Source organism: Xyrauchen texanus, chromosome 22, assembly GCF_025860055.1.
Source record: "Xyrauchen texanus isolate HMW12.3.18 chromosome 22, RBS_HiC_50CHRs, whole genome shotgun sequence".
Classification (NCBI taxonomy): Eukaryota; Metazoa; Chordata; class Actinopteri; order Cypriniformes; family Catostomidae; genus Xyrauchen; species Xyrauchen texanus.
In genome coordinates, this window is record NC_068297.1 from 5,872,411 (window position 1) to 5,890,157 (window position 17,747).

General features: G+C 35.7%; 1 protein-coding gene across 1 annotated transcript; it reads right to left on the minus strand.

Moving 5' to 3' along the window:
- Positions 1-751: 751 nt before the first annotated feature.
- hnrnpua (heterogeneous nuclear ribonucleoprotein Ua) lies at positions 752-15,729 on the minus strand. Its single transcript, XM_052153839.1, has 14 exons — positions 15,174-15,729; positions 12,500-12,614; positions 10,680-10,753; positions 10,287-10,426; positions 10,095-10,194; positions 9,883-9,995; positions 7,970-8,233; positions 7,549-7,668; positions 7,306-7,434; positions 6,995-7,163; positions 6,604-6,873; positions 4,082-4,320; positions 3,094-3,189; positions 752-2,945 (listed from the first exon to the last, which is right to left on the minus strand). Exons 1-14 carry the CDS (start codon positions 15,586-15,588, stop codon positions 2,895-2,897), a joined length of 2,295 nt encoding a protein of 764 aa, XP_052009799.1. The 5' UTR covers positions 15,589-15,729; the 3' UTR covers positions 752-2,894.
- Positions 15,730-17,747: the final 2,018 nt, after the last annotated feature.

The following is a 17,747-nucleotide window of genomic DNA, read 5'->3' on the forward strand; positions in this document are numbered from 1 at the left end:
AGGATTTGAGGAAGATCGCCAATTCCTTCTGGAAATGCATGAGGAGTGGAGGATTCTTAAAAAAAAAAATCTAGATTTATGTATAAAGTAATTGGCCAAAACTACAATATTATTAACCAAAAATTCAACATCACCATTGAGAAAATCATCACAGTGAGCTATCTTGCGCTATCTTGAGTATTTTATTATTATTATTATAATTTTTTATTTTTTTATTTTTTGGCATATTCGAAAATAGCTACTTACAACAGCACATGCCCCCAAATGTGTTTTCTTCCACTGGCTCTAGTAGAGAAATGTTTGATGTGTCACTTCCGGTCATTTTGTTTCAAAATAAAAAAGAACGTAATGTTAAAAATCTAATTGATTACAGTGCAATATATTAAATATGTCTAAATCAATAAACTTACACTATCCATTTGCCTGATAATGTTTATATGCCTAGCATAATAGTTCCTTCATTTGGTTAAATATTTTTTCTCTTTGCCACTGTAGTTGTAGAAATGGCATGAAATGTAATATTTCTCTCCTAAATGGATTGATGTTTGACTCACAGAGAACCTGGCTAGGAGAGGTCTCTGGTTTCAGTGTAACAGCATCTAATTCAACTGGGGCAGAGCTATACATAAACATAGCTAAACAGTCACTTCTGCATGCGTATGCATGATATTCTTACATAGGATAGATAGATGGATGGATGGATGGATGGATGGATAGATGGAACAATAACAATTCAAATATGAGCCAATTTTTATCTTCAAACTTTATTATCTTTGAAAAACAATCTATTTCCAATAAGTCACTAATTTGGTCTGTTTTCAAAGATAAAATACAAAACTTAGCAAGGTATAAAAAGAAAGAAAAGTGTCTATTACAGTGTCAGTATCTCAATACTATATTTGTCACCTGACCAAATGCCTTAAACATGAACAAATACAACACCAAAACAAGCTTCAGTTATAATCAACATGCCTTCAATAAATTACTAATACAAAATGGTAATACTTCAGAAAATTAAATGTGCTTAATATCTGGCAAATTATTGTTATTATTATTATTATTTAAACCAACAGTTATCTAAATAATTCAATTGCATCAAAGGTCTGGAAACATGGAAAAAATATTAACAACACTGTCATTATCTAAAATGTTTAAATGTATAATTCAAGTTAAGTTTATAAATCAAGTAAAATTTCAACACTGTCTCTGTTCCTGATATATAGAAAATAGAAATAAACCCTCTAATGTGTGAAATCTGCATGGATAATTCTGTTGTTCAAAGATGTTTGCAGCTGCAGCAGGAAATCCTCACAATTTCTTAAAAAAATTAAAACGGTAGCAGTAAAAAAAAAAAATCCTGATTTTGTTTGAAATTATAATATAGAGGAAAGAACATAGGCTACCAATAATTGAGTAACAACCATTTCATAAGAGTAAGATGTGTATTCAGAAATTCTAGAATAAACTTTTAAGCAATTTAATAAGAGCAAAATACAAATTTCTACAGACCTACAGAAAATTGTGGCCACATCGATGTGCTCACATCACATCATAGAAGACTGCAAATAACTTGTAAACCTCGTACACTTAAAAAATAAAAACAAACAAACATATACAAAGCAAAATATTTAAAGAATTCATGCAATAAGCTCAAATCTTTAAGGAGCAGTAAGCTCTGATTTCCAAACATAATATTATGACTTCTTGCTGAAATTGCATTATTAATGCACAGAGAATAAACTACATTTGAAATATCTTTAACCTGTCTGCAACTGTTTGCATGAAAAGCAATAATGAAAAGCATTTCTCTTTTTTGCTTTTACTACTTTATGGCACATAATTGAAAATGATGCATATTGCTCCTTACAGAAGATAGATAACATTTTAAAAATCTGACATATAAACAAAGCCTTACTTGTCCTCAGATACAGTATACTGACCAAAACAAACAGTATCCTGCTGGTACGTGATAGCGGTGCAGAGTGTAAACCTCACTCTCCTGGCCTTAAGAGATGCACTAGCCTCCTTGCTAGCATGTCTGATTCCCATGCTGGGGGTCGCAAGTTTGAATCCAGCTCGGGGCAGTTCGAGTAGGACTGGAGACATTTAGAACTATGGATTGCATTGTTTTAAATGGTAACGAGGATAGGACATTGCAGACAACTAACATAGCTTTTTTATATACTTGACCCATTTTTATCTAGAGGTACAGACTATTTAGCACCTTAATTTATTTAATAGACAACAAACTTTAAATCAAGAATCTCCTAAATCAATAATCTTATCTATTTCACACTCACAGAAACTGCATAATTACAGTGGACATTTTCAGTACTTTTAATTAATTTGGCAAGACCTTAACATAAAACCTGGAAATGTTGACCACCATTCATGTACAAAATTCCATTTCAGCATCCTAGTACATATATTTAAATGTTTAGTGTTTTTGTAACTAAAAAATATTATTGCAGCAGGACAAATATTCGTATACTGTAACTGTAAAGTGCGTCAGCATTTCTTTTCTGATATATTACGATGCTTTACTGCTACACAAAGATCCACATAAGAGCAATTCTAAGTCAAATTCACAACTCAGAATTATTACAATAATTTTTTTAAGACAAACATCCCACCCTGTAGTCATATTGAGATACCTGATTTTAAACGTGTTGTCATGGGAAAAGGAAGTACCTACGGCCAAAGATGAATGTTAAATATAAATAAAAAAAATTCCAATATATAACCTGAGAAGCTTTTTGAAAGCCCCAGAGTCATTTCTTCTCAATTGTGGAATGTCCTAAGTAAAATATGTAAAGAATCAAAAGGACATTAAGAAAAAAATAAATGTTCCACTTGCTTTGATATGATCTTGGTCCAACACAGCTTGAGTTTATTCAGTAATATCCCGGATGGTACTGTTGACTCCATGGCTTCTGATTCCAAAACTGATGAAGAACATTTTCAAAATGTTATACATAGTATACATATTTAATTAGACTTTTCAAGTGTAGTATACTTAAAAACATAGACTGCCAATCAATATCGTAAAATAAATGTACTAACCAACCAACATATTTATCTTGAGAGACTCACCCCTTGTTGCCAGCTCTGGTTGAAAGCATGTACTTTGTTCATACTAAAGTTCCCATTTTTAAAGCCACGGTTATTTCCTTCTCGAACCCTGAACTTCTGTGGAAACAGCATATTTATTTTCTTGGCACACTTTCATCTTATAGTTAGTATCATACCAGCGTTGTCTCATAGAATCACGTTACTGTACCAATTAATGATTTTTATGTGGCCTGTTGTATGTATAGCGGCAGTTTCCTGGTGAAATGAACACTAGAGGCACTACTACTTGAAATGAACACTAGAGGCACTACTAGAGACACATTGACTTGTATTCAGTTTCACACAAATCATGAGTAAAACAACAGAATATCAGATCATAAGCACTTCATTTTCTCCCTGTTCCTCACATAATTCAATCTTATTACATCAAAACACCGTCACTCTAGCTTACGACTTGTAAGCGCTACATTGTAGCATTTGCATTACATAACCAACTACATTTACAAGCATGCTAAGTGCGGTGGCTCAACTGTTAGAGCGTTGCACTTGCAATGAAAAGGACTTGCGTTCGAGTCCCCGAGCATGTGAGTCGACATGTGAGCCGAAAGTGTCATAGAAGCACCACAAAAAGATGTGGTTGCTTCCGTAATCACGTTTTTCATCTCTCATTTGCTTTTTACGATACTATCTGTTAGGTTTAGGTTTAATATTTAGGGTAGGGGGGGTCTGTTTTGTTGATTTAAAACTCAGTAGAGCATTAACCTTTAAAAGCTCTTCTTTTTGGGTGAACATATAACTTGCGTTAAGCGCCACAGAGTGGACATTTCACCTCGGAACGGCCGTGAGATGTGTAATGATCCACGTAATTTTCAAGAGATTAGACTGTTTTATTCTAAACTAATTCTCATGCATGAGCGGATAACCTACAACCATGCAGATATTAATATAGATATTGCAGTTGGATATGCTGCAAAAAGCATGTCTGGAGAAATCAAGAATGATCCCTCACCTGGTTGAAGTTGCCCCGGCTCCCACCTCCCCCTCGGGCCATGTTGCCCCTGTGCATGGCTCCTCCTCTGTTGCCCATGTGAACCATATTGCCACGACCAGGTCCTGGTCTGGGAGCACCACCTCTGTTTGGCATCCTACCACCCCGGTTGAAATTGCCACGGTTGAAGCCTCCTCGGAAGGCAGGGGGAGGGAGGAAGCCTCTTGGTGGCCTGTTGAATCCACCACGAGGTCCAGGTACTGTATAACAGTAAGAAAAGTATTTCGTTTTTTTACATAGTTTTCCTCGGGTCATTTACATAAATTCACTTGAGGCCCGAGTAGCCTTGCTGGAAATAGTGGTTTTGATACAATTAACCATGGTTTTATTACAGTAATACTGTAGTATCTATATAGTAACCATGGTTTACTATAATAAAATTATAGTAACCATCAGTGGTCGACCGATTTAGTTTTTTCAATGGCCAATGCCGATACCTAGAGAGCAGGATGGCAGATGGCTGATATATATGCAGGTAAACTTTATGCCATTTTACAACAGCAAATCAGATGTATACATAATATGTAAAGTGAAACAAATATTTATTTAACTAGAAAAGAAAAAACCATAACAGAAAGTGTTGACTGTACGTATATTGACAAATCTACTGGTAGATTTTTGAAACTGACACAAGCCAAATTTAAAGGGTTAGTTCACCCAAAAATGAAAATGCTCTCATTATTTACTCGCCCTCATGATATCTCAGGTGTGTATGTCTTTCTTTCTTCACCAGAATACATTTGAAGAAAATTAGAAAAATATCTTAGCTCAGTAGGTCCTTAAAATTCAAGTGAATGGAGATTTCTCTTTTGAAGCTCCAAAAATCGCATACAGTCAGAAACGTCATCCATACAACACCAGCTGTTAAATTCATATCTTCTTAAGCGACACAATCACTTTTAGTGAGAAAAAGATAAATATATAAGTACTTTTTTAACTCTCAATTTTAAACAATCATCGCTTCCGGTCAGCAGCGTTATGCACATTTGACGTAAATGTGTAGGCATGTGAAACACGCAAGAACTGAGGCACAGCCAGAAGAGCAGCGCTGTTTCCAAGTGAGAAGGAGGAAAGCTGTACAGTAGCTTGGTTGGTTTTGGTTTAGATCTGTATTTATCTGTTTTATCTTTACTCACAATGGTGCATTTGTGTGCTGATCCTGTATGTTGTGAGATTACATCCGTAACATGGCAACGCGAATACGTCAGACGAGAGACCGCTTGGACTCCACCCTCTCGTGAAGTTTACCAGAAGTGTTGGATTATAGTTAAAAAGTACTTAAATATTGATCTTTTTCGCACCAAAATTTATATTAATTAAAGCGATTGTATCACTTTAACGCATAAGTGCTGTTGATAGTGCGTTGGGGTAACACCGAAGCCTGTTGTAGAGGGAAACCCCACTACTGGAGCAATGCATCTGTTGCATTACAAAGTGCATGCCGCTTTTGTGTCTGCAGCAGCTTTCTCGAATATAACGGCTTTCTGGTGTACGTGTAAATGCGCTATTATAGTTCTATATTTGCGTAATGTCATTAACGACAGCTCAACCAAAGGGGTTCAAATGATAGATGTTCGACATAGTTTCTAGATTTTCAGGAAATAGTCGTGACTAGCTAGTTAATTTCTACATCGATGCATCGTACTATGGTGGTTACACAGTGAGTTACGTCGTTGTTCGGGAAACGCACCCCTGACCGATATATCGGTCTATCACTAGAAACCATATAGTAACCGGTTAATTTTGTAGTTTAACTACAAATCAAATGTTTACTGTGGTAAAACCGTGGTTATTTTTTATAATGGAATGTCACCCTCAAAACTTCTGATTGCAGAATTACATAATAATGTTCTTTAAATAGATTAATTGTAGTTAGCTACTTTTTGTTAGTAGCTTGTAGGGCAACTAACTACTTTTCAAAAGAGTAGCTTGAATGTAGTTTAACTACTTTACATTATAAGTAGCTTGTAGCTTGGGAAGTTACAGTTTAAAAGTAGCTTCCCCGACACTGAAATTGAGCCTATTTATTTGATTTATTATGGTCTTATTGTGCACGATTGATCAGTGCACATTATTTTAAAGATAAAAACTTTGTTTTTATAATATTTCATTAAAATATAATAACTTGCCTGTGAAATGAATTTCCTTTTCTGTTTATGAAACCAAGACCACGTGGGCATGGAAAAATTATATTAATATAATACTTTCCTACCATGTAACAATCCAATCAAATCCTGATGCATGAAAGTCCCATCCTACATTATTTCCAGCTGAATATTCTTTTTCACTCTGATATGTGTCACATTACGGAAGTTAATTGCATTACAAATGCCAGTTCATGTTGTCTTAACAGGGATATCTATATGAAGACATAAACGTTTTGCAAATAAGGAGCAAATGAGGAGCGAAAATAAACAAATAATTCAAAAAATGTCAGACAAGAGTTTGATATATTGTCTAGGAAACACAACTGAATGGCGTACCGCCCCTAAAGTTGCCTCTGTTTTGAAATCCTCCTCGTCCTCCTCTCTGTCCTTGTCCACCTCCACGGTTGAACAGATTTTTGCCTCCTCGTCCCCGGTTACCTCCTCTCTTCATCTGAGTGCCTCCTTGGTTGGGCTTCTTCTCAGGTGGAAGGGAACTTTTGCTTTCCTCCTTATACTGTTCAAGCAGTTTAGTAGCTTCCTCCTTCTGCAGCTCGACATAAACCACTTCGCCAAAGCATTCACCTTCCACAGGTAATGTGTATATTCCTGCAAAAGATTGATCAATAAGTTTATCAATAAGTCTTATTAGCTGTCCAAATTTGGGTTGTTTTTGGGATTTGCTACTGCACTTTTATATGATCAAATGAGGCATAAGATAAGTTTTTACCTTTCATTTTTAGGACTGCGTGTTCAGGCACATCTTTGCCATCAGTTTCTGCCTTTTTCTGTGTCCGCTGAATGTATTCCTCATCCGTTGGGCAGACTACCACAGCTTTACGCTGGAAACCAGCAAACAGGCACATTTTCCTTCTCTGGGCTGGTGCTGATATGTTAGTCTAAATAGGAATAATTTAGTGTCACATTATTAACTTTTAGCTGAGGACATGATAATTGTCCACATGAACATTTTTGAAGACAAAAAAAGTTAATGATTTGTGATTACTGTCTGATTTATGATTCTGGGTTATATTTAATCACCTGGTCAAGAATGTAATTGCGTTTTTTCCGTGCAGCAATCTCAATGAATTTCCCGAGGAACAGCGGCGCACGCTGAGATATTGCTGAGATCTTTGCGACATCCTTCATCTGCCTTTTCAAACTGGAAATCTGAATTTCAACATGTACATTCAATTTCATATGAATTAATATTCAATACATCCAACAACAACAGCCAGACAGTTACAGTAATTGTCACAATAAAATCTGTACAATCAGACTCACCATCATCTTCTCTATGATTGTGTTGGTTCCAAGGATGTTATATTTCCCTGGGTTGGCTTGTGTGTGCTTTGAAACCCATTCTGTCTTTCCAGATCCAGGCAGTCCAACCATGACAATGACCTGTGCAGATTTACAGCAGATATACAGAAGATAAGACCCCTTAAGGATTGTGAAGGAAGAAAAAGCAATGTCTTTCTTCTACACTGAAAAAAGAGGTAACCTGCAAATGTAACTTCAAAGATCCATTTCTGCTTGATCTAACCCGTGAAAAAATGACTTTTGTTTATGTAACCTACTTTGGCAGGTAAATGTAGTCAGATTAAACCACATTTCTTAATGGAATAAACAAGTTAATTTAGATGTTAACACACAAAGGTTACCAGACTATAGTGTTTTTTACAGTGCGAGATATGAAACTAACCTCACACTCTTCTTTGGTCTCGGGTCCCTTTGGTCCTCTGATGCGATCACAAACAGGGATCTGCTGTAGGAATATAAAGCCATCCGGCTGAGGGAAGAACGGTGTTTCTAGCTGGCCGAAGTTGAACTCAACTGCACAGTTGTGACAGAGGACGTGAGGGAAGAGTACTTTTCCCTCGAGCTCTGCCTTACTGACTTTAAAAGCTGTTCCCAGATCCTGTCCGTTCTTGGAGAAGGAAATCTCAACTTCTGCACCATCAAAGTTCTGTTAAATAAACACAACAACCCTGATATAATTGTACCTCATAACACATAGTTTCCTATTAAAATTACATGCATAAATGACAAAAGAATTACCATAAAAAACGATCTATCTATTTATCTATCTATCTATCTATCTATCTATCTATCTATCTATCTATCTATCTATCTATCTATCTATCTAGCTATCTATCTATCTATCTATCTATCTATCTACAGTATGCTTATGTATTATTATACAGTACAGTACAGGGCGGCGGGCGGGGCTGGGTCGTGATTCCGCACACCCGGCCCCTAATAACCTCTATATCCCCTCGAGAGGGATAAAGGCCGACCGAAGACAGCCGTGCCGGAGAGAGAGAGATTTACGGACAGCTGTCCGACACCTGTGTGTGTGTGTGTGTGTGTGTGTGTGTGTGTGTGTGTGTGTGTGTGTGTGTGTGTGTGTGTGTTTTTGGTTAAGTTTATAATTCAAATATTATTTATATTATCAAGCTGGTTCTCGCCTCCTCCTTTCCATTAATCCCTTTACACTGGTGCCGAAAACCGGGAAGGAGGAGGGATGCGCCGTAGTGGAGTTCTCACTGCTACCATCCATCCCAAAGGAGGACAGAGGAGCCCGGCGACCTGGAAGCGGAGGAACCATGAGTGGAGGAGGGGCTCCCAACCAACCACCTGGAGCGGTTACCGCTGCCAGGGGTGGGGGAGACACCTACCGTCCACCAAAAATGCGGCTGGGCGTTCCGTCCACCAGGGGCTGGAAGACTGCCTCCGATCCATCTGGGGAAGCATGGCTGACGTCCATTAGAGGGTGGAGGAGTGGCCGAGGACCAAGCTACAGCGTATCAGAGAACCGGCGAGTAAGTGTTTTTTTTTTCTCTCTCTCTCCTCTCTCTCTGCCACTGCCGTTCCGTGTTGGCCTTTCCCTCTCTTTTTTAAAATGTTTTGTTAATTTGGCACGATCGTCTCCAACACATGTGTGTGTGTGTGTGTGTCTTTTTGGTTAAGTTTATAATTAAAATATGATTTATAATATATTTTCGCCTCCTCCTTTCCATTAATCCCTTTACAATGACAAGTTTTAAATGTTTACAAAATAAGACACTTTAAATCACATGGACAATTATGAAAAAGCAATGTTTTAATTTTATAAATAAATAAAAAGTAAATGTTATTTTGGCAACATGTGTCTACAATGCAAGCTGTTTACAAAATAAGACACCTCAAAGCATATGAGCACTTAAGACAAAGCCTTTAAAAAAAACAAATAGATTAAAATAGTACATGAGTAAATAAAAATAAATGTTTTTGTTGAAGACGTATGTTTCTAATGTACCACATGTTTACAAAATAAGACACCTTAAAGCACATGGACACTTTCGATAAAGCATCGTTTTATATTTAAATACAAAATATATATTCATTAAATAAAAATGATAAAAATGTAAATATATCTTTTGACGTATGGTTTGAATGAAACACATTTTTACAAACAACTCCTTAAAGCACATGGATCATTATAAAAAAGCAATGTTTTTAATTTAGATTTAAATAATATATTTATAAAAAATAAATGTTATTGTTGACATTGTATGTCTCAAATGTAAAATATTGTTACAAAATTAGCCACCTTAAAAGCACATGGATACTTACTATAAAGCAACCAACAACATCATTCTCATCAAATGCCTCTCCAAAGTCCTCTGTCACACAGTTGCTGGTTTTCTTAGCCTTTGAAGAAAAGGCATAGGAGTATGCTTCCTCCCCTGCGAATGTTTAAAGCAAATAACATCATGATTTTCTTTTCTTTTTCTTTCATTTAACTTCAAAATATTCCTGTAAGAAATCTACACAAATACCCTCACCTAGCAGAAGGGAGCTATTCGGCAGAGACCAACCCACCAGGACATCATGGATCTTCATTCCTTTACTGGAAATGTGCTTTACGGGTATCTTCTCAATAATCTGGTGATATAATAAGGTTATATATAATGAGGTTGAGGGCATGACAAGAAGACACCAAAATAGTAAACAGCAAGTTCAGACGATAGTCTCACCTTCATTTCAAAGCAAGCCTTGCCCTTTGCCACACCATAAGATGCTCGTCCTCCTGCCCACAGGTAGGCAAAACTCTCCATGGTGAGAGAGGAGGCGCTATACCGATCCCGAGACACTTTAAAGTGCAGGTCACAGTTGTCTGAGGGGGAAAAAAATTGTGTGTGTATATATATATATATATATATATATATGATTCATTTTAAAAGCTACATACAGGCCACAGTTATTATTAGTATTTTCACAGTTTATACAGAATGACTTTCAAATTACTTTACTGATTATTAAACATTTTAGACTCAAATCAGTATATTTCACATGTATATTACTCTATAAGATTCTGATGTATGAAATATATGGAACAAACAGTATTTATGTGAGACCATCATACTAACAGGTGTCCAGACAAACAGTGGTGTCATCAAACTCTTCGTCCTCTTCCTCCAGTGGCGGCTGGGGAGACTTTGCCCTGAGAGAGTGACCGAAAAGATCATATTTAAGTTTGTGGCCATTAAAAATAGATGAGCCTGATTATTAAAAGAACACAATTTATGCTGGTTTACACTAAATAAGCTGAATAAGGAGGTAAGAATTGTATTGAATAATCTGCTCCATCCAGTTATATTTCATTTGAGCTGCACTCAAAAAAATATTTTGCCTGTTCAATTGCCTGATTAATGCATTTCAATGTAACAAATAAAAAGAAAAACATTACATTTACTTGTATAATATTTTAAGGAATAGTTCACCAAAAAATGAAAATTCTCTCATCATTTACATATATACAATGCAAGTGGAAAAATGTGAAGCTCACAAAGGCAGCATAAAATTAATCCATACAACTCCAGTGATTTAATCCATGTCTTCTGAAGTGAACCAATAGATTTGGGTGAGAACATCCAATATAATACAGCTCATTATTCACTATAAGTCTTGACATCAACACTCTCCTCGGTGACCATTGTTTCAAGCTAAATCACACTTCCTAGTGCTAGCTAGCGTGCTGCGCATGTGTACAGAATTGCAATCGAGCTTGAAATCATGATTGTGCCTAAAGACCTCATTGGCAAGATGAACAGATAAAAATGGCGTTATATTTTGGTCTGTTCTCTCCCAAAACCAATTGGATCGCCAAAGAAAAACTGGATTAAACCACTGGAGTCAACTGGATTACTTTTAGGCTGCCTTTATGTGCTTACTAAATCTTCAAAGTTTTGGTCACCATTCAAATGCATTGTATACACCTACTGAGGTAAAACATTCTTCTGAAAATCTTAATTTGTGTTCTGCAGAAGAAAGAAAGTCATACACATCTGGGTTGGCATGTGGTTGAGTAAATTATGAGAGAATTTTTGTAAAGAAAATGTGTATATATATATTTTTTTTGTGAAGTATCCCTTTAACTTACATTTTTTTAAAGTGACTCAATTTAAATTGATGAAATGTTGTCATCAAATTTAAATTAATAAATGTTAATGATTTTAAAAGTGTATTTTACAGGTATTTATTCACCTTATTTTGCATATAATTTTGAAAATCTAATAATTTAACACATTTTCAAATAAATGTGTTTCCCAAATATTATTTGCCAGAATGTGTAAATACTATATATGTATGTACTATATACAGTATAATACGTATATTATACAAATATATAAATAATACACTATACAAACTGTAAAACTTTTCTCATAATGGATAATATACTGTACAACAGTAATTAGTGATTATATACCTGTGAGAAGACACATCTCAACACCAACATGTTAAATAAATGCAAATAAACATGATATACAAAACAGCAATGATGAAGCAGAATAATAAAACAAAACTAAAACACTGTTATAAACGTGGTTATAATATTCACATAATCAAAAATAATAAAGTACAACAAATAAGAATAGAAAAGAAAAGTTTGATTTCCGGAACTTCTGTGTCAACACCCCATAGAATATTTTCAAATAAAGTTGCACTTTTTGTGTATTGTGAACCAAAGCAACGAGATTCCTAAGGAACGAATACCACATGTTCTGAAGTGACGTGAGGGCCTTATTTTACAGATTAAAACATTAACACAAAAAGTTGTGTTTCTTTGCACTGGCAAGGAACAACATGATGTCAGATTTGGCTCTTTACTGCCAAAACTGGTCATAAATCTTTAAAGTGCAGCAGGAGTACCTCAGGAGTACCAGAGGCCAGACTGCACAATTCTTACCGGCTGTATTTGCTTTCTTCAATAAATTCAAAGTAGCCCCTTCCATGTTCATCTCGACATCTCTTTACACCCTTCTTATTCTTCTGTTCATCACTCTTGTCTTTGTCCGCATCCCCTTTGGAAATAAAACAATATAAAGTAAGGAGGCGCACCTCCATTTTGGACCAAGCATGATGTATCATGATGGTCCACATAATTACAGGAGGATTTCTAGTCATGTTTACAGTATATTTGGTACAGTCGGTTATGCATGAATTGCAATGAACAGATAAACTCAACTAGATTACTCTTATTTTAAAAGAAAGGTGTTTAGTTCTATTGTCACATATACAGTGCAGGTGGTACACAGACAGAAGGCTGTTGCCAAGGCAACTGCAAACTGTGCAATTTCTGGCTAAGTAACACAGATTTTCAGATTTCATAGCATGCATCTTGAAGAAAAGAGATACTCTGTGCAAATTTTGAAGGCGGCACATTTGGAGATGGGCAAAACTCACAAGCACATTTTCCCCTTTGTGTGCAATTAGCCCTTGCAAGAATATCCTCAAATGAAACTCACATAATTTTCACTATATACAAACTTCAACTGTAACATAAATGATAAAAGGAACACACAACCTATCATAGATCATTTCAGAATCTTTTAAGAAATGAAACACTGTCTGCCATGATTGTGGCCAAAACCATCAATCAAAGAAGACCCAATTTTGTGCAAGCATTTAGCAACCATGTGGGATGGTGTGGTGTGCTGTGGCTTAATGGTTAAATGTTTGTCTTGGGTTCAATAAAAGCTCAATTAATAGCATTTGAGGCATAAATTGATTTCCACAAAAAAAAAAAAAAAAAAAATAATATATATATATATATATATATATTATATACATGTGTGTATGGGGGCACTTACACACATTACATACACATACGGTTAGGCACTTACAATGGAAGTGAATGTGGCCAGTCCATAAATGCTAAAATATGCATCAATTCAAAAGTGATGACGACTTTATTACACTAAAATAATGTTAACATGTATGTTTATGTCTTGTGGCTATACTTTTAAAATGGTGTGTGTTTTAGAGTTTATAGACTGGCACCATTCACTTCCATTGTAAATGCCTCACTGTAACCGCTTTAAAAAAACAGGGGCCAAGTCGCAATAATTTTTTGTGCTAATCAGCATTATGCCACAAATGCTGTTGATTGAGGTTAACTTGTATTGAACCTGTTACATTCCTTTACACATCTGAGCTGGTAACTTAAAAGTTGTAGGTTCAAACCCTAGATCAAGAATTCAATAAGCATCACAGTTGAGAACCTGAGCAAAACACTTAACCTCAAACTTCTCAGTTAACACAGTGTGCAGTAAGTTAAATATATTAATATGGATAATCATGTTGTAACATGTGGTCCTTATTCTCCAGGCAAAGTAAAACAAATGAACTGAGATCATCGTGCACAGGCTCCATGTGGAGCTTTTGTCCTTCATATCTCGACTTCAGTATCCTGCTACAGATCACCAATTAGCCCATCTGCTCTCTAATGACCTTACATTGCTCTACTAATAAATAAATCATACACAATTTAGGGTCTTTCTCAGGAAACTGCTCCTTTTGTGCCAGAATTATTATAAAAATTGTTTCGCTTCAACCCCGTAACACTCAAAATGTTTTGAGGTTAAACATTACAGAGTTGAAGGGCAGTGCCAAAGTGGCCAATAATTGATTTAACTAACTGTGATTGTTGGGTGTAATCTGATTACAAAGTATTTATATGTTGTAATTCAATTACATTTTGGTCAAAAGTAGTGTAACATTATATTTGAAAATCTAGAAATCAGATTACAGTTACTGTATTTTAATTAAGTTAATTACTTTCAAGTACATTACTTGGGATACACATTTCTAAAATAGTATTATTTATGTAGACTTTGAAACATGAATTATGTTCATATGAATGTCTCTTCGCACTTTCACTTCCACATTCTTCATTTGTTTTTGGTGATTCGTATTCTTCGTGCACATCGCCATCTCCTGGTCGTATGGATTACTTTTATGCTGCCTTTATGCTCTTTTTTGGATCTTCTGAGTTCTGGTCACCATTCACTTGCATTGTGAGGACAAACAGAGCAGAAATATTCTTCAAAAACTCTTCATTTGTGTTCTGCAGAAGAAAGTCATACACATCTGGGATGGCATGAGGGTGAGTAAATGATGAGAGAATTTTCATTTTCGGGTGAACTGTCCCTTTAAGGTAACAATTGCAGGTTACCACTTTTTACAGTGTGTCACACAGCATAACTGGATTGAACAGATTGAGAGGGGCAAAGGAAAATTCAGCATTTTCTCAGAACATGCAAATAAATAATGAATAAATAAATGGTCATTTTAAAATTACTTTTGCATTACAAACAAACAGTATATCAAATATTAAAATCTAGCTAGTAGTAGGTCGTGGTAGGTCAAGGGGAAACTAATGGGGCAGTTTCCTGCGAATGACCACATAATAAAATCCTGTACGTTCTCTGTGCTGTCAGAATGAATTATTCTGGTTTACTACATGCTACGTATAATCGTGTTAGAAATAACCGGCTCTATGCATTGCCTAGTTACCTCCATAACAACCCAATAGCATAACATCTGCATTTTATAAGCTTGATCATTTTTCCTAATCTCACCATCTCCAGTGCTGCTTTCAAGAGCCACATCATCCTCGTCAAATTTCTCCATCTCTTCATCATCTTCTTTGAGAAGCGCATCCTCGTCATCTTCATCTGATTTATCCATCTCTACGCCGGCATCCTCCTCCATGTCATCTTCTTGCTGCTCCCCAGCCTCCTCCTCTTCATCGGCATCCATGCTCTCTCCAGCCAGATCTTCCTCAAGGTCTTCATCGCCCATGTAACTGAGGCCGTCTCCGTCCTCGTACTGTCTTTCAGCACCATTGGTATCGGTGGACAGCGCCTCCTGATCCAGAGCGGCCTGCAGTCGGACCATCAGATCGGCCTTCAGTCCTTTATCAGACAGATTCCTCTTCTTCAGTTCGTCCTTCAGTTCGTTCACTTTCAGCTTTTTCACATTGATTGAGCTCATCTTGATGTTTGGATCCCTTCTAAGAGAAATTATACCCCGAATGTATGAAAAATAAAAGAAAATGTTAAAAAGAATGAATTTGTCAAATAGGACTGTCGGTGTCCAGAGCTGCGAGAGGCGCTGATGCAGTCAGTGCGCACAGATGGGCAGAAGCAGTCGGAACAGACCAAAGCCAATTCAGCTTTATATAATCCTACCGTACTGCATAGAAGTGATGAGTAACTAACTACCGTAAACATCATTCTAGCTATTCTAGAATATCGACAAACCGAGATTGTATTACAGTCTATTATTTTATTACAGACAGACAAATAATTAGACAGACAGACAGACAGACAGATAGACAGACAGACAGACAGACAGACAGATAGATAGATAGATAGATAGATAGATAGATAGATAGATAGATAGATAGATGGATGGATGGATAGATAGAACAGGCAACCAGACAGACAGACAGACAGACAGACAGACAGACAGACAGGCATACAGACAGATAGATAGATAGATAGATAGATAGATAGATAGATAGATAGATAGATAGATAGATAGATAGATAGATAGATAGATAGATAGATGGATGGATGGATGGATGGATGGATAGATAGATAGAACAGGCAACCAGACAGACTGACAGACAGGCATACAGACAGACAGACAGACAGACAGACAGACAGACAGATAGATAGATAGATAGATAGATAGATAGATAGATAGATAGATAGATAGATAGATAGATAGATAGATAGATAGATAGATAGATAGATAGATAGATAGATAGATAGATAGATAGATAGATAGATAGATAGATAGATAGATAGATAGAACAGGCAACCGGTAGACGGTTGGATGGATGGATAGATAGAACAGGCAACCAGACAGACAGATAGATAGATAGACAGACAGACAGATAGATAGATAGATAGACAGACAGACAGACAGACAGACAGACAGACAGACAGACAGACAGATAGATAGATAGATAGATAGATAGATAGATAGATAGAAGAGGCAAACAGATAGATAGATAGATAGATAGATAGAACAGGCAACAGACAGATAGATAGACAGACAGACAGACAGACAGATAGATAGATAGATAGATAGATAGATAGATAGATAGATAGATAGATAGATAGATAGATAGATAGATAGATAGATAGACTAGATAGATAGAACAGGCAACCAGACAGACAGATAGATAGATAGATAGATAGATAGACAGATAGATAGATAGATAGATAGATAGATAGATAGATAGATAGATAGATAGATAGATAGATAGATAGATAGATGGATAGATAGAACAGGCAACCAGACAGACAGACAGACAGACAGACAGACAGACAGACAGACAGACAGATAGATAGATAGATAGATAGATAGATAGATAGATAGATAGATAGATAGATAGATAGATAGATAGATAGATAGATAGATAGATAGATAGATAGATAGATAGATAGATAGATAGATAGACAGACAGACTGATAGATAGAACAGGCAACCAGACAGACAGATAGATAGATAGATAGATCAGGCAACCAGCACTTATTTGCATAAACTAATTGAACCTTTTACATTTGTATTCACTGAGTTAGATGGGCAAAGAATAAAAAATACAACAAAACTCAATTTTAATTATAAGAACAAAGAAGAGGAAAAGTATGAAAAGAGAGGGAAAAACAATACATGTGTAGGTCATTTTGGCTCAAAAAATACCTCAAAATATGAATATATGAATGTCTTAAATTATTTGTTTGTTTCTTAAAGAATTAATAAAATCATGATATGCCCATCTTCTTAAATATTTTCTGTTGAATATACAATTTTGCTTCAAGGATGAAAAATTAACAAGAACTTCCAGAAACTTGTTATTGTTTACATAATAACAAAATATTTGTTTAGGACTAAAATTATAATTTAACTTTATATTGGTAAAACAAAAACGGCTCAAATTACACCAGAAAACAGATGTCACATGATCTCACATCTTTTTTTTTATTTTTTATTTTTTTGTTATTGCTTAAAGAAACATACAAAATACCAAACAAACCTCAAGATACAAATCTTATCCAATTACAAAGAAGTCTAAATAGCAGCACAAAATATAAATATATACCATAAATCTGAAAAAAAAAAACAAAAAAAAAAAAACA